Below are 14,106 nucleotides of genomic sequence, written 5' to 3' on the forward strand. Positions count from 1 at the left end.
GCTTAGCTCCACATTGAGCGGAAAGAAAATTCAGTTCCGCCAGTTCGCTTTCGGTTTCCCGAAGACGTGAGCAGGAAGGACTCCGAAGGATCAGAACTGGGGGCGGCCGAAGGCAGCCCGAGGAGGGATAGAATGCGCTCCCCAGCCCTTCAGCCTCTGGGGAAAGGCTAGCCCGCCCTACAGGGCAAGGCGGAAGCCCAGAGAATCCATCCCGAGGCTGGCAGCGATGGCGCTCTTGGGGACGCTGTATGACACCCCTGCGGACAGGCTGTCCGCCTTCGTGGAGGAGCGCCTTCAGCCCGAGGGCGACTGGAAGGAGGAAGTGAAGGACGCGTGGCAGAGAGTTGAGCGTTTCTTCCGGGAACAGTGCTTCCGCGATGAGCTGGTGCTGGACCAGGAAGTCCGGGTGCTGAAGGTGGGTGAAGGTGAGCACCTGCGGACTTAATCTTGAGTTTGAAGCCCAGCCCTGTTGCTTGGAGACTATGGAACCCGGGGGGGGGGGGGGGGGGGGGCAGGTCATCTCTGGACTGCCCCTCTTAATCCAGATTTGTTATAAGGAAGAGATGAGTTAAACGGTGGGAAAGTGCTTTTAAAACTCTGAATTACCCTGCAGATCCGAAGGAGGAGGATACGATCAGGATGAGGACGATTATATGGGATCCAGCTGATGGCCAGGGTGGCAGGTAGAATATGAGTAACAGGTCTCTTTTAAAATCAATGCTTTTGTTTCTTGTTTAAGAAAACCTGTAGGGGCGCCTGGGTGGCTCAGTTGGTTAAGCGTGGGACTCTTGGTTTCTGCTCAGGTCATGGTCTCAGGGTGGGGAGATGGGGAGGTAGAGCCCCACTGGGGCTCCACTCTCAACATGGGAGTCCTCCCTCTCCCTGCCTCTCTGCCCCACCGCCTGCTCGTGCTTTCTCTCTCGTGCTCTCTCGGTCTTGCTCTAAAATAAAATCTTAAAAAAAAAAAAAAAGAAAGAGAGAGAGAGAGAAAGAAAGAAAGAAAGAAAGAAAGAAAGAAAGAAAGAAAGAAAACCTACTGCACCCTCAAAGTCATAATCTGTATTTTTCTCCTAAAATGGCACTATATTCATATAGTTGAATTAGAATCTACCTAGCAGTTACGAGTACTTCATGGGTTAAACGGATTTTGAGGAGCTGACCATGTACTTGAACTTTCAACGTAATCACCCTAAATCAAAAGTGTCTTGATCATCGGTCTAGGGTTTTGTTATTTTTGCTAGATGAAAGATACCTGTTAACCTTAAAAAATGTAACTGAACAGTTATTTTATAACAAAGAATGCAACTCAGCACAGGCCAGCTATGGCAAGACCATAGGCAAGTCCAACACACAGAAAAGAGGAATTTAGGGAGAGGGAAGAGGAAGGTGCAGGGTTGTTTTGAAGGGAAGTCCATTCAGAGTGGTGAGACTTTCTCATTGGCTGAGTTGCTGGGTAAATTTCTTACCGAAAATGCAATGTACATGGTTTCCCTGTTGGGGCCTGTAATTGCATGCTTCTTTCCTGTTTACAATTCATTTGGGGTCTGTAAAAGACAATTCCTATAATTGGCGTTGTTACCACCCCCCCCCCCCCCGCCGGCCTCCCCCTCTGGCCTCGGACTCCATTTGGCGAGGCTTCCATTAATTTTCATATATCTAGTTACTTAAGTAAATCAAGCTTTACCTGGGGGTGGTATTGTTAGTAGCTAATTGGACACTTAGGTAGTCAGGGCCAGGGTCCCCAACAAGAAAACAGGGAGCCAGGACAGCTAAGACAAATCACACTAGCATCCTGTTTTTACAGCTTAGACGAGACCACAACAGCATCCTGTCTAGCGCCTCTGTAGGAGTGACTCTTAAAAAATATCCTGAAACAAAACAGTTAACCACAAAACATGGGTTACTATCACAGGTTGAGACAGTTGGTCTCCAAATGTCAGCCCAAAAAGACCATCAACATGGGCCCAAAACCTGATAGGTAGACGGGTGCATGATCAAAGCCCTGATTGGCACACCTTAGTAGCCAGTCCCAGGGGGCCCACACTTAGGATGCTCAGGATAGTTCTGCAAAAGAGTTTATATAAACCCCTGGATTGGCACGCCGAATTGGCAACCCTCTCGGGTCCCCTCCCTCTCCAAGAGCTTTATTCTATCACTCGATAAACTTTGCTTTGCTGCCCGTGACTCTTTGGTGTACCTCTTCATTCTTCCAAGTGGCAGGACCAAGAACCATGAGCACTAAGGGGACAAAAATCCTGTAACATTGCAGTTGCCAAAGGAAGGATGTGCAAGCCTTAGAGATCTTTATAGATTTTTTTTTTTTTAAGAGAGAGAGGGGCAGGGCTTGATCCCATGACCCTGAGATCATGACCTGAGCCAAAATCAACAGTCGGTTGCCCAACTGAGCCGCCCAGCGCCCCCAAAGAATCTTTAAATAAAGGGGTTGAAACCAAAGATTCAGGAATGTCATCAGCAAAGCATGAGCTTCCAAATGGAATTTCAAGAAATACAGGCTACTGTAGTTGCTTAAAAAAGATACAAACTTTGTGCTTCTGGGCTCTAACTCTTCCACATTATCTGAACTTCCTGGAGTGGTTGCAATGTAATGCTTTCTGCTCTAGAGCTCCCTGAGCGTATTTGCGTTCAGGACCTAAAACCAAAAAAGGAATGTATGTTAAATTTATTCTATGGATTTGAAAGTGCTTTGTTTCCATTGGAGACCTGCCATTTATGTTACTTCAAATACCCATGCCTTGAAGTTCCCATTCTCACCTTTATGGGTATGTGTCAAGTGGAGACTATTTGGAGAAGAAGAAGAAGAAAAAAAATCACTTTCCCTTTCCTCTTGTTCTCTCAATGATCTTTGTTTCTAGAAGCTTGAACACTCCTGCAATAGCTATCTCCAACTGTTATGAGCAAAATCAAAAAATGCCTAGAGCCCAGTATTTATGAGTTAAATACCCTATTTGGATAAACATTGGAAACCAGCAATAGCAAAATACATTTGTAATGAATTGTTTCTGTTTGTGTATGAGGAGGAAGAAAGAGATTACGCAATGCATTATACATGACTCAGCAGTTCTTTCTCTCTGCCTTTCTGGAACTTGTTAAGTGCTAGATTTTCTTTTTTCTTTTTTTTTTTTAGTTTGTTTTAAAGATTTTTATTTATTTATTTGCCAGAGAGGGGAGAGAGAGAGCAGAAGCAGGGGAAGTGGCAGGCAGAGGGAGAAGCAAGCTCCCCACTGAGCAAGGAGGCCCGATGTGGGACTCGATCCCTAGGACCCTGGGATCATGACCTGAGCTGCAGGCAGACACTTAACCAACTGAGCCACCCAGGTGTCCCTAAGTGCTAGATTTTCTAAGTTGCATTTAGCTTTCCTGGTTTTATTTATCTCTCTTGTGGGGAGAGTGCTGTAATTTTCCTGAGTTCGATGGACGGATTTCATTGGCTCTCCTGCCATGAGTGGCCTGGAGAGTCTTCTAGGACCAGAAGTAACTTTTGCAAAGACCTCTCTGGCCCCCCACTGACATCCATATTCTTCCTTTTTCTGCTGTTCTGTTTCCTCAGGTCAAGGAACCTGGTACCCAAATTAAGGTTACACAGGAATCTGGGGCCAAAATTGCCCTCTGATTTTTAAAAATGACACTAGTGCCAGCCAAATTTCTGGTGCCAGCCAAGAGGAAGTAAGGTTCTTAAAAACTCTCTCACAAATTACAGTGAAAACACTCGACAGACATCAAATAGCAAATATTTGAGAACTCTGAAAAGTAAACAATAAGCAGACAGATTGGGGACTGAAGTCAAAACTCGAGGAACCGCCTATAACAACGGTGAAGATAGTGGAGCAAACCAGTAATAAATATATGGAACAACCTGCATGGATGTCAGAAGCTCTGTGCTCAGGGCGCCTGGCTGGCTCAGGCAGTCGAGTATCTGACTCTAGGTCTCAGCTCAGGTCCTGAACTGCAGGGTTTGGAGATTCCAAACGGGGTCGTGTGCCTGAGATCGAAACCCTCGGTCGCGGGCCGGGTGAGCACGAAGTGCGGCCGGAGACCCGAGAGACAGGAGGGACTGACTACTTTTCTTGGAGGACGCATGAGGAGTGGGGCCCCAAGCTTTAGGCTCTAGGGCCCCAGATTGGGAGGCCGCCACTTTCATTCTCATCCTCTGAAGTGGCGCAGAAAGCCTTCAGGGAACAAAAGCCACAGAAGGCAAACCGGAGATTGCTCAGTCTGGAGCCCTGGCTAGGGTGGTGCAGTTCCGCCTGGGGCGAAGACACTGAGAATCCGTGCAGCAGGCCCCTCCCCCAGAAGATCAGCAAGAACATCCTGCCAAGACCAGTTTACTGATCAAAGAGAACTACAAAACCCCTGCACTAGGGGAATACAGCACACAGAATTCATGGCTTTTTTACCCATGATTCTTTAGTCTTTCACTTGTTAAAATTTTCTTCTCTTTCCATTTTCAACCCATTTCATATTTTATCAACTCTTTTTTAATTTTTTTAAATTTTTTTTAAAGATTTTATTTATTTGAGAGAGAGACAACGAGAGAGGGAACACAAGCAAGGGGAGTGGGAGAGGGAGAAGCAGGCTTCCCACCGAGCATGGAGCCTGATGCGGGGCTTGATCCCGGGACGGACCCTGGTATCATGACCCAAGCCGAAGGCAGACGCTTAACGACTGAGCCACCCAGGCGCCCCTCGACTCTTTTTTTAAAATCTTTTTTAATTTTCATCTTTCCGGTTACAGTCTACCCTTCCACTGTATTTAATTTTATTTTTGTGTGTATGTGTGTGTGTATATATATATATATATATATATATATATCTTTCTTTCTTTACAATTTTGAGATGTAGTTTCTCCTAACAAACTGACCAAAATACACTCAGGATAGAGTGTATTGCTGTGTTCTGTCCACCTGTCTGTTTATATTCCTCCTTTTTTGTTTTTCTTTTTTCTTTCTTGTCTTTTCATTTTCATTTTTACAGTTACATTCTGTTCTTTCATTGCATTTAATTTTATTTTTGTACATATATGTTTTTCTTTTTTTACAGTTTTGGGATCTAGTTTTCTAACCAAAATACACACAGGATCCAGTATATTGCTCTTTTCTGTTCACCCGATTATATTCTCCCCCCCCCCCCCCCCCCAGTTTCAGTGTTGGTTTCCTGTGGGTTACGGCATCAGGCATCCCTGGAGTGGCACAGAAGAAGCTGGTGACTCTGGACGCGTCTGCAGGAGGAGCTCAGGGCCTGAGGCGCAGTGCAGTTTTACATTTCATTTATACCCTTTGAAGAGTTAATCACGTACTTAATTTGTCTAAATCAGTGCCAAGGGCTCCTTTTGGCACCTGTGTGAACAGACTAACATGGGTGCCTCTGGCTTCAGCCTGACCCCAAAGCTTCAGGCTCCGAGGGAGTTGAAGCTTCGACATTCCTTTCCTCCCCAGGGAGGCTCGTCCGGGAAGGGGACGACCTTGAACTACCGCTCCGATGTGGACTTGGTCTTGTTCCTGAGCTGCTTCCCCAGCTTCCAAGACCAGGCAGAGCACCGCGGATCGGTCATCAGCTTCATCGAGAAGAGACTGACTGAGTGCAGTAGCAGCCTGGCCTACAGCATCACCGTGATCCCGCAGAGAGAGACGACCAGGGTCCCCCGCTCCCTGTCCTTCGAGGTCCAGCCCACGAGGAACAGTGAAGCCATCGGAGTGGATGTGCTCCCAGCCTACGATGCTCTGAGTAAAGACAAGGGTGGTTTGGGGCCAGAGAAACTAGTCAGGGGCTCTTCACCAGGGGGAGGTTTAGGAAAGTGGAAACTAGGGGAGAGAGAGTGGAGTTTGCTTTTTTGGGGGGGCTGCAACTTGAGCAGAGTTCGATGGACGGATTGAAGTTAAGTCCTTCCATGAACGCATGTGCCGTCATGTCCCATGTTGGGGAGATCGGGGACTTCTGGATTCCCACCCACCCCAAGGAGGAGACTCTTCTCTCACCCTCTGGGAAACACCAGGGCAAGCAAGCAACTTCAGGGCCTTTGGAGTTAGCATTAGATTGGAATCATTTTAAAAACAGGGCTCTTAATGTCTTTTAATTTTGGCTCTAAGATTTACTAACTGTGATATTGGGCAAGGGATCTAACACCCCTAAGACTCAATGTACCATCCTGTTAAATGGGACAATACCAGGTTGAAGCACGGGAGATTGATAATATTTGACCATGTTCGATCCACAAAAATGGCATTCCTTACAGTTCCACTTAATTTTCCCTACTTCATGGAGCTGTTCTAAGGATTCCATGCGCTTAGCCCAGTACCTGACACATGGCAAGTCTTTGGCCAGTGCGAGTTATTTAAAATCTCTGTGACTTTTGAGGGGGCTACCAAACCCTGTCAGCTTCCGCCTGTTTTGATGTAAAATGGAAAGAAGAACGCAGCGGTGAGGACTGCGGGAGATAATTTACGAGCCCTCTGTGCTTCGCAGTTTTTTCCCATCTCCCTCTCCTCAAAGGGTAGATCTTCTTGAACCAGGTCCTTTTCTGACCCAGGACATTTTTGCCCCGACTCTAAACCATCACCGGAAATCTATGAAGATTTAATAACGAGTGGTGCCCCCCCTGGGGAGTTCTCACCGAGCTTCACGGAGCTGCAGAGGCATTTTGTGAAAAGTCGCCCTGTTAAGCTAAAGAACCTCCTGCGGCTGGTGAAGTACTGGTACCTCAAGGTGCGGGGCTGGGGATGGGGCTCGGTGCGGGGCTGGGTGCGGGGCTGGGTGCGCGGCTGGGTGCGGGCCTGGGAGCGGGGCTGGGTGCGGGCCTGGGAGCGGGGCTGGGAGCGGGGCTGGGAGCGCGGCTGGGTGCGGGGCTGGGAGCGCGGCTGGGAGCGCGGCTGGGTGCGGGGCTGGGAGCGCGGCTGGGTGCGGGGCTGGGAGCGAGGCTGGGAGCGAGGCTGGGAGCGGGGCTGGGTGCGGGGCTGGGAGCGGGGCTGGGTGCGGGCCTGGGAGCGGGGCTGGGTGCGGGCCTGGGAGCGGGGCTGGGTGCGCGGCTGGGAGCGCGGCTGGGAGCGGAGCTGGGAGCGGGGCTGGGAGCGCGGCTGGGAGCGCGGCTGGGAGCGGAGCTGGGGGTGAGGCTGGGAGCGGGGCTGGGTGCGGGCCTGGGAGCGGGGCTGGGTGCGGGCCTGGGAGCGGGGCTGGGTGCGGGCCTGGGAGCGGGGCTGGGTGCGCGGCTGGGAGCGCGGCTGGGTGCGGGCCTGGGAGCGGGGCTGGGTGCGGGGCTTGGAGCCGGGCTGGGAGCGCGGCTGGGAGCGGAGCTGGGGGCGAGGCTGGGAGCGGGGCTGGGTGCGCGGCTGGGAGCGCGGCTGGGTGCGGGGCTTGGAGCCGGGCTGGGAGCGCGGCTGGGGGCGAGGCTGGGAGCGGGGCTGGGTGCGGGGCTGGGAGCGCGGCTGGGAGCGAGGCTGGGAGAGCGGCTGGGTGTGGGGCTCGGAGCGGGGCTGGGTGCGGGGCCCACGGCTTTGTGCGGGGCTGGGAGAGCGGCTGGGTGTGGGGCTTGGAGCGAGGCTGGGTGCGGGGCTCGGAGCGCGACTAGGTGCGGGGCTTGTGAAAAATTCAAATAATGCAAAAAAAAAAGTACAAGAAAGAAGGTAAAATCCACATGAAATGCCTGAAATGACTCCAAAAACATTTTTGGAGACTGGGCCTTCGTTACTCTTTGTGCTCACACCGCTCATGCCCAGAGCTTAGGTGGGATTCTATTACGCGTACTCTTTCTGTAGTCCACTCTTTACAAAAATGCGTTTGCTTACTGACCTTTGGACTTGAACCTTGGGAGTTAATCTGTTAATGTATTTTGCGTCTTCTTCCGCTGGGTCTTTTGTCTTCCTACCAGGTGTAAGACCTTTTTGTAAATTATGTAGATATTTACGGTTATTTCTCATGTGTTACAAATAGTTTCACCAATGGATCACACCTCTATGGACCTTAATTATAGTATCTCTAACAATATAATTATTTCTAATGTTTAAAATACACAAACTGGGGGGCACTTTGGTGGCTCAGTCAGTTGAGGGGCAGACTCCTGATTTCAGCTCAGGTCATGGTCTTGGGATCCTGGGATCGAGCCCCCAATTGGGCTCCGTGCTCATCGGGGAGTGTGCTGGAGGATTCTCTCTCTCTCTCTCTCCCTCTCCCTCTGCCCCTCCCCATAGTCAACGTGATCTCTCTCTCTCTGTGTCTAAAATTAGTAAATAAATCTTTAAGTAAAATAAAATACACAAAGAGGAACACCTGCCTGGCTCAGTTGGAGGAGTGTGGGACTCTCGATCTTGGGGTCATGGATTCAAACCCCATGTTGGGTGTAGAGCTTACTTAAAAACACACACACAAATAGGTCTGACTTGTCTAGGTTGTAGCTTTTCCATCTTGCCCACAGTGTGTAGGTGGTCTTTTAATTTTCTTCTGTGTTTCATATCTTTTCGCTCCATTTGTAAACTATTTTGGTATGTGGTAGACAGTGGGGTCATCTTTATTTTCTCCCAGATGGTGGACAAATTGTGCCAGGGTCCTTTGTTGGATTATGCATTTTTCCCCCGTCACCCTTGCCAGTCTTTGTTACGTTTCCATATCTATTGGGAACTAATTCTGGGCTTTCCATTCCGTTACACTTGGCTGTTGTTTATTCTGACAACAAAAACATGACTGTTTTTGTGACAACTGCTTTAGAAGACATATCTGAGAAAACAAATACCAACCTATTTTTCTTTCTCACAATTTTCTTGGATTTCCTAAGCTTTTATTCCTGTATTTGAATCTTAAGGTCATTTTTCTCCCACTAAAAAATTGGTGGGATTCAAAGTGTAATTGCAGTACATTTCCAAATTAATTTTTGAAGAACTGAAAATTTCACACTATTACTCCTTCCCCATCTTTCCATTTGTTCTGATTTTGTGTCATATTTTCAGTGCATCTGTGTGCTTTTGTTTTCTTTAATTAAATCCTATAGTTACCATACTGCATTACCTCCCCCATTCCAACTCAAAATGTAGATTGATGAGGCCCAGGAGGTCCATGAGAGGCTTCAATTTACTCTTTCACTGAAATTTTGATGGCCGCAGGATGTCATCCATCTAGAGACCAGACTGCTAGACCCATTTCAAATTTCATGGATGTGCTATGTAATTGAGATGTAAAAGGGAACTGAGAAGGTAGTGCTTTATTATTTTTATTTTTAAGCAAGCTCTACACCTAACGGGGGTCTTGAACTCACAACCCTGAGATCGAGAGTCCCATGTTCTGTCAATTGAGCCAGCCAGGCATTTCCAAAGTTGAGTAAGTGTTACTGGGATCTAGAGACAGAGCGACCTGGAAATTCTCAATTCCCAGGGTAGCATCTCGTATTTATTCTCTCTCTCTCTCTCTCATGCGCTCTCCCTTCTTTCCCCCCAACCCCACAGCACTTGAAACCTAAATATCAAAACGCAGCATTGCCCCCAAAATATGCACTGGAGCTACTGACCATCTACGCGTGGGAAATAGGGACAGACAAAAGCGACAACTTCAACCTGGATGAAGGGTTTAGAGCTGTGATGGAACTCCTCATAGAATATGAAGACATCTGCGTATATTGGACCAAGTACTATGATTTCCAAAATGAGACCGTCAGAATCTATATCAAACAGCAGTTGAAGGAATGCAGGTGAGTGTCCTGGTGGCATTATTTTCAGCTGCAAGGAACAGAGAACCCCACTTGTACAGGTTTTTAAATAAGGGGAATTTATTGGCTTTTGTAACTGAGAAGTCCAAGGATAAATGAAGCTTCAGGTATGGTGTGATCCAGATGTTCCCTGTTTCATCAGGGTCCCATTCCGTGAAATCGCTCAGGCCTGCCCTTCCCTGGGTTTTGCCTTTGAATTCAGGCTAACATGACTGCATCAGTTCCAGTCTTCTCATCTGTACTCATCCCTTCCACTACAAGAGGGTGAGTACCTTTGCCCTAGCATTCTGAGCAGAATCCCCGAGATTCACTCTAACTGGGCCAACTTACGTTATACGTCTTATCACGAACCAGGAGGTTTAGCTTGCAGGAAAGGGCCTGCAAAGAGGCATGCACAGTCCCACAGACTTGAATGACAGAGGCCAGAGTCTAAATGTGATGGAGATCCACTCCCTTTCTCTTTCCCAGGCCAGTTATCCTGGACCCAGCTGATCCTACCAACAACCTGGGAAGTAAAAAGAGATGGGACCTGGTGGCCAGAGAGGCTGTTCGCTGCCTGAGGCAGGCCTGCTGCAGGACTGAAGACTCCAGCCAGGGCTGGAACGTACAGGTACGATGTCCTCCACCCCTCAGTCCTGACTCAGTGCTGACCTCACTTCAGCACCCTCCCCCCGGTGAAGCCCCTCAGCTTCTGGCCACAGCACTTCTAAGACCCCAGGACAGGTAACACCCCCCCGCATGGAGATGTCCCAGCCAACCAAGTGTGCAAGTCTTCCCCTTCTGCTCTAAGTATCTGGGCCTCAGTTCTTTCATCTGTAGAATGGGCAGTCAGTTTCTGCCCTGCTCTGTAGCCATTGGAGAGAGATAATCAAAGAATTTATCACATACATACACCCTGTGGGGTAACATTTTCCCTATTATGGGTTGAAAGCTCAACTTCTTGCTGTCAAAAAAAAAAGATTTAAGGGGCACCTAGCTGGCTCCGTCAAAGAGCATGAGACTCTTGATCTCGGGGTTGTGGGTTCGAGCTCCATGCTGGGTATAGAGATTACTAAAAAAATTTTAAATAAGCTTTATTTAGAAAGAGAGATTTAACAGATGTATCAGAAACCATCAGTAAGGAGCACTGGATTCCACTGCAGACAGCAACGCCACTTGTGTGGCCCCCCTGTGCCCGGCTTTTCCCCCCACGACCATGGCAGTCCTGGGTCTACACTACATAGGAATCCAGGGTTCAAAGACCAGAACGCTGCTATCAGCTCAACGGAGAGGGATCTCATTTCCCTAACCTGCTACTCCCAGAGAAATCTCGTGGCCAGTGCCACATCTCAGAGCCTGCAGGGAGATCCTGAGGCTGGCCTCAAGGGCGGACCCGCAGGAGCTCCAGTAGGGCGGATGGCTCACGTGTGAGAAGGACCCGCCACCCAGCCCTGGCCCGTTCACTGGCATGTCCAGCAGACCGGGAGTCTCCCACGAGGCAAGATTCGTGGAACAGTCTTCCAACTCCTGCTAAGAACCCTCCCCACCACCTTTTTAAATATTACTGTTTTGTGAAAAAGTAACATGCGTGTTTAGCAAAGAATAAAAAAAATCAGACTGTTGAAAAGAACACACAACTAAATGAGTTGCCCTCCCATCCCGATTCCCAGGCTCTCAGTACCACCTTCTCGATGTCCTGCATCACCTTCTGTGGATAGATAACGCCACCCACACGCTAGCACATTCCTGTCTGACTGTAATCTAACTTTTTGGCCTTTTTACTTTTACTTAAGTGATGAGGCTATTTGGGTTACTCGATTAAATTATCAGAAAGACAATTCCATATCCACACTTACAGACCTAAAGGGGTGTGACCACATAACATAAAGTCCAAACCAGGATATTTTTGAGCCTGAAATGGGGTGATGCTAATTATGCCAGAGCAAGGGCCACACACTTGGACTGCCCTAGACCTCGAGTCACCCTGGATTAACAGCTCTGTCATGATCCGATGGAGGAAAGTACCTTCTCTTTTATGACCCCTGCCCCCACCGGAAGATTTTTCGGCTGCTTCCAGTCTTTTGCTGTTACAGTGAATATCCTTGACCATACGGCCCAGTGCCTGACATCTGTTAAATGACTGAACCTAGAACAGCCCTATGATGTGCTTACGAATTAGGTGCTGATGCTATCCCCATGTGACAGATAGGGACTCTGAATAGTTCCACACAGGAGGAGCGGTTACTTACGAACAACTGCCAGATGTTACTCTGATCAGGGCAAGGCAGAGGGTGACCCAACGGTCTGTAAGCCTGGGATGACCACATGTTCTGCTCTGCCTGGGACAGTTCCAGTTTCTACCTGTCGGCTGAGATAATTACCGATAGCACCTTTTTCTACCATAAGTGTCTCGGTAGGCAATAAAATTATATCGTCAGTAGGCAGAAAGGGGAGGCTTTGGAGACAACAGCCACGACCATGAGATGCCCTTACTGCTCCTCCTTCCCATCCAGCCAGCAAGGGATGTCCAGGTGACAGTGAAGAAGACAGGAGAGGAGCCCTGGACACTCTCCGTGAACCCCTACAGTCCCATCTGGAAGATGAAAGCAGAAATCAGGAGGACATGGGGCTTCAGCGGGCAGCAGCGTCTCTCCTTCCAGGAGCCGGGAGGGGAGCGGCGACTGCTCGGCAGCCAGCAGACACTAGCATATTATGGGGTCTTCTCCAAGGTGAGCATCCGGGTACTGGAGACCTTCCCTCCCGAGATCCAGGTGTTCGTGAAGGACTCAGGCGGCCAGAGCAAACCTTATGCCATGTACCCTGAGGACTTCATCTACGTCTTAAAAGAGAAGATTGAGGAAGCGGGAGGACCTTACGTTGAGGACCAGATACTAACGTTCCAGAATCGGGAACTATGGAATTACCACAGACTCTCAGACCTGCAGATCAAAGACTGTGACACCATCATACTCACTAGAAGCTGAGTAAGGAAAGGGTTAAAAGGTATAGGCAGGGAGAGATGGGGGTGGTCCCTGGCTAGGCTCTGAGACTATTCCTGGCGGGCAGAAGCACTAAGACAGAGTGAACAAGAGATACGGGAACAGACCACCCGGTCCACCGTATTTTTCTTCGGCGACTACAATGTATCACAGAAAATGACCAAACCTCAAAGAAGTAAGTCATTAAGGGTATTATCCATAGTCCATGCTCAAACCAGGACGGCACAAGGAACTCAAGGCCATACGTTTCCCGGTCAGTTCTCAATAAAAGAGCAGCCTGCAAGCCCTTAGTGGCAACCCCATGGGGACCCCTCTCACTCCTGAGAGCTTTTTCTGTACCCTTGCTTAATAAAACTATTGCTTTCCTCACCCACCTTTGTCGACGAGACTCATTCTCTAACTCCTTGAGATAAAAGCTTAGCTCCCTGAGTCAAAGCCACAGGTCCCCAGGAGTGCCCCTGGTCAGGTTGCACGTGATGTAGACTTCTACGGCTCTGTTCCCTCACCCGCCCCTTTCCACCCAGACCACTGTGATTTTCGGAAGCATAAATAGGAATGAACCCTTCCCTGCCTGAAATCTTCCACTGGCTCCTATTACCTATAGAACAAAGTTCACGTTCTTTTGCTTGGCATTCCAGGTCTTTGACAATTGAGCCTTTCCTTACTTCTCAATCTCTCCTCCTCACCCTCAAAACACACCAAGATGTGTCCCAACTCTTGCAGCTCCAGAGCACCGAATGCCGGATCATGACACTGTGACCGAATCAACGATCCCTTCTCCCTCGTGCTTCCATCTGTCAGCACTCAAAGCTCTAAGTCATCATTCTCCCAAGTATGAACCCCAGCCCAGCAGAATCAGCATATCACCTGGGAACATCTTAGAAATGAAAAATTTCAGCAGCTATCCCAGATTTGCCTGAGCCAGGTTCTCTGGCGGTGGGGCTCGGCAATCCGTGTCTTAACAAGACTTCCAAGTAATTCTGGTGCATGCTCAAGTTTGAGAACCCTTGCTAGAAACCCCATACGGCCAGCCGCGTCATTTCCTGCCCCTACACCCGATTCAGACTTCCGTGAAAGCCCTTGGGACCCTCACTGTGTTCCTTTGTTGGATCATCGGTCTCCCTGAGCTAATGAGACTTGACAAGTGCCTTATTCCTGGGGGACGTGGTCTAGAACGCCACCGGCCTAGTTCACGTGTTCAGCATGTGCTTGCTGAAGAAACGAATGAACCAAAGAAATGACTTTGAATTCTTCCCTGTTATCTTCATGAGGGGCTCAGTGCAATGCTATTTTGGAGACCACACGGTTTGGGATGACCCCCCGCTATGTCTCATTCTTTGAAATCGCCCACTCACCCATAGGCGCCCCATGCCAAGCTCCGACCCAATAGCTTCGCTGCTCTGTCCAAATATAATTGGAGCGAGAG

The 14,106-nt window shown here is 49.0% G+C and overlaps 1 protein-coding gene across 1 annotated transcript; it reads left to right on the plus strand.

Moving 5' to 3' along the window:
* Positions 1 to 23: 23 nt before the first annotated feature.
* Positions 24 to 13,049, plus strand: LOC130542428 (2'-5'-oligoadenylate synthase-like protein 2). The gene is made up of 7 exons (XM_057305725.1): positions 24 to 435; positions 5,156 to 5,219; positions 5,453 to 5,741; positions 6,544 to 6,719; positions 9,443 to 9,684; positions 10,171 to 10,312; positions 12,195 to 13,049. Exons 1-7 carry the CDS (start codon positions 227 to 229, stop codon positions 12,663 to 12,665), a joined length of 1,593 nt encoding a protein of 530 aa, XP_057161708.1. The 5' UTR covers positions 24 to 226; the 3' UTR covers positions 12,666 to 13,049.
* The last annotated feature ends 1,057 nt before the right edge of the window (positions 13,050 to 14,106 follow it).

This window comes from Ursus arctos, unplaced genomic scaffold, assembly GCF_023065955.2.
Source record: "Ursus arctos isolate Adak ecotype North America unplaced genomic scaffold, UrsArc2.0 scaffold_34, whole genome shotgun sequence".
In the NCBI taxonomy this organism is placed as follows: Eukaryota; Metazoa; Chordata; class Mammalia; order Carnivora; family Ursidae; genus Ursus; species Ursus arctos.

Bases quoted from the DNA above. Each gene is read 5' to 3' on its own strand.
- LOC130542428 (XM_057305725.1), top strand. From the start codon at position 227: ATGGCGCTCTTGGGGACGCTGTATGACACCCCTGCGGACAGGCTGTCC. The intron at 5,742-6,543 runs GTAAAGACAAGG...TTTCTGACCCAG, and splicing joins CCCAGCCTACGATGCTCTGA to GACATTTTTGCCCCGACTCT. The intron at 10,313-12,194 runs GTACGATGTCCT...CTTCCCATCCAG, and splicing joins GCCAGGGCTGGAACGTACAG to CCAGCAAGGGATGTCCAGGT.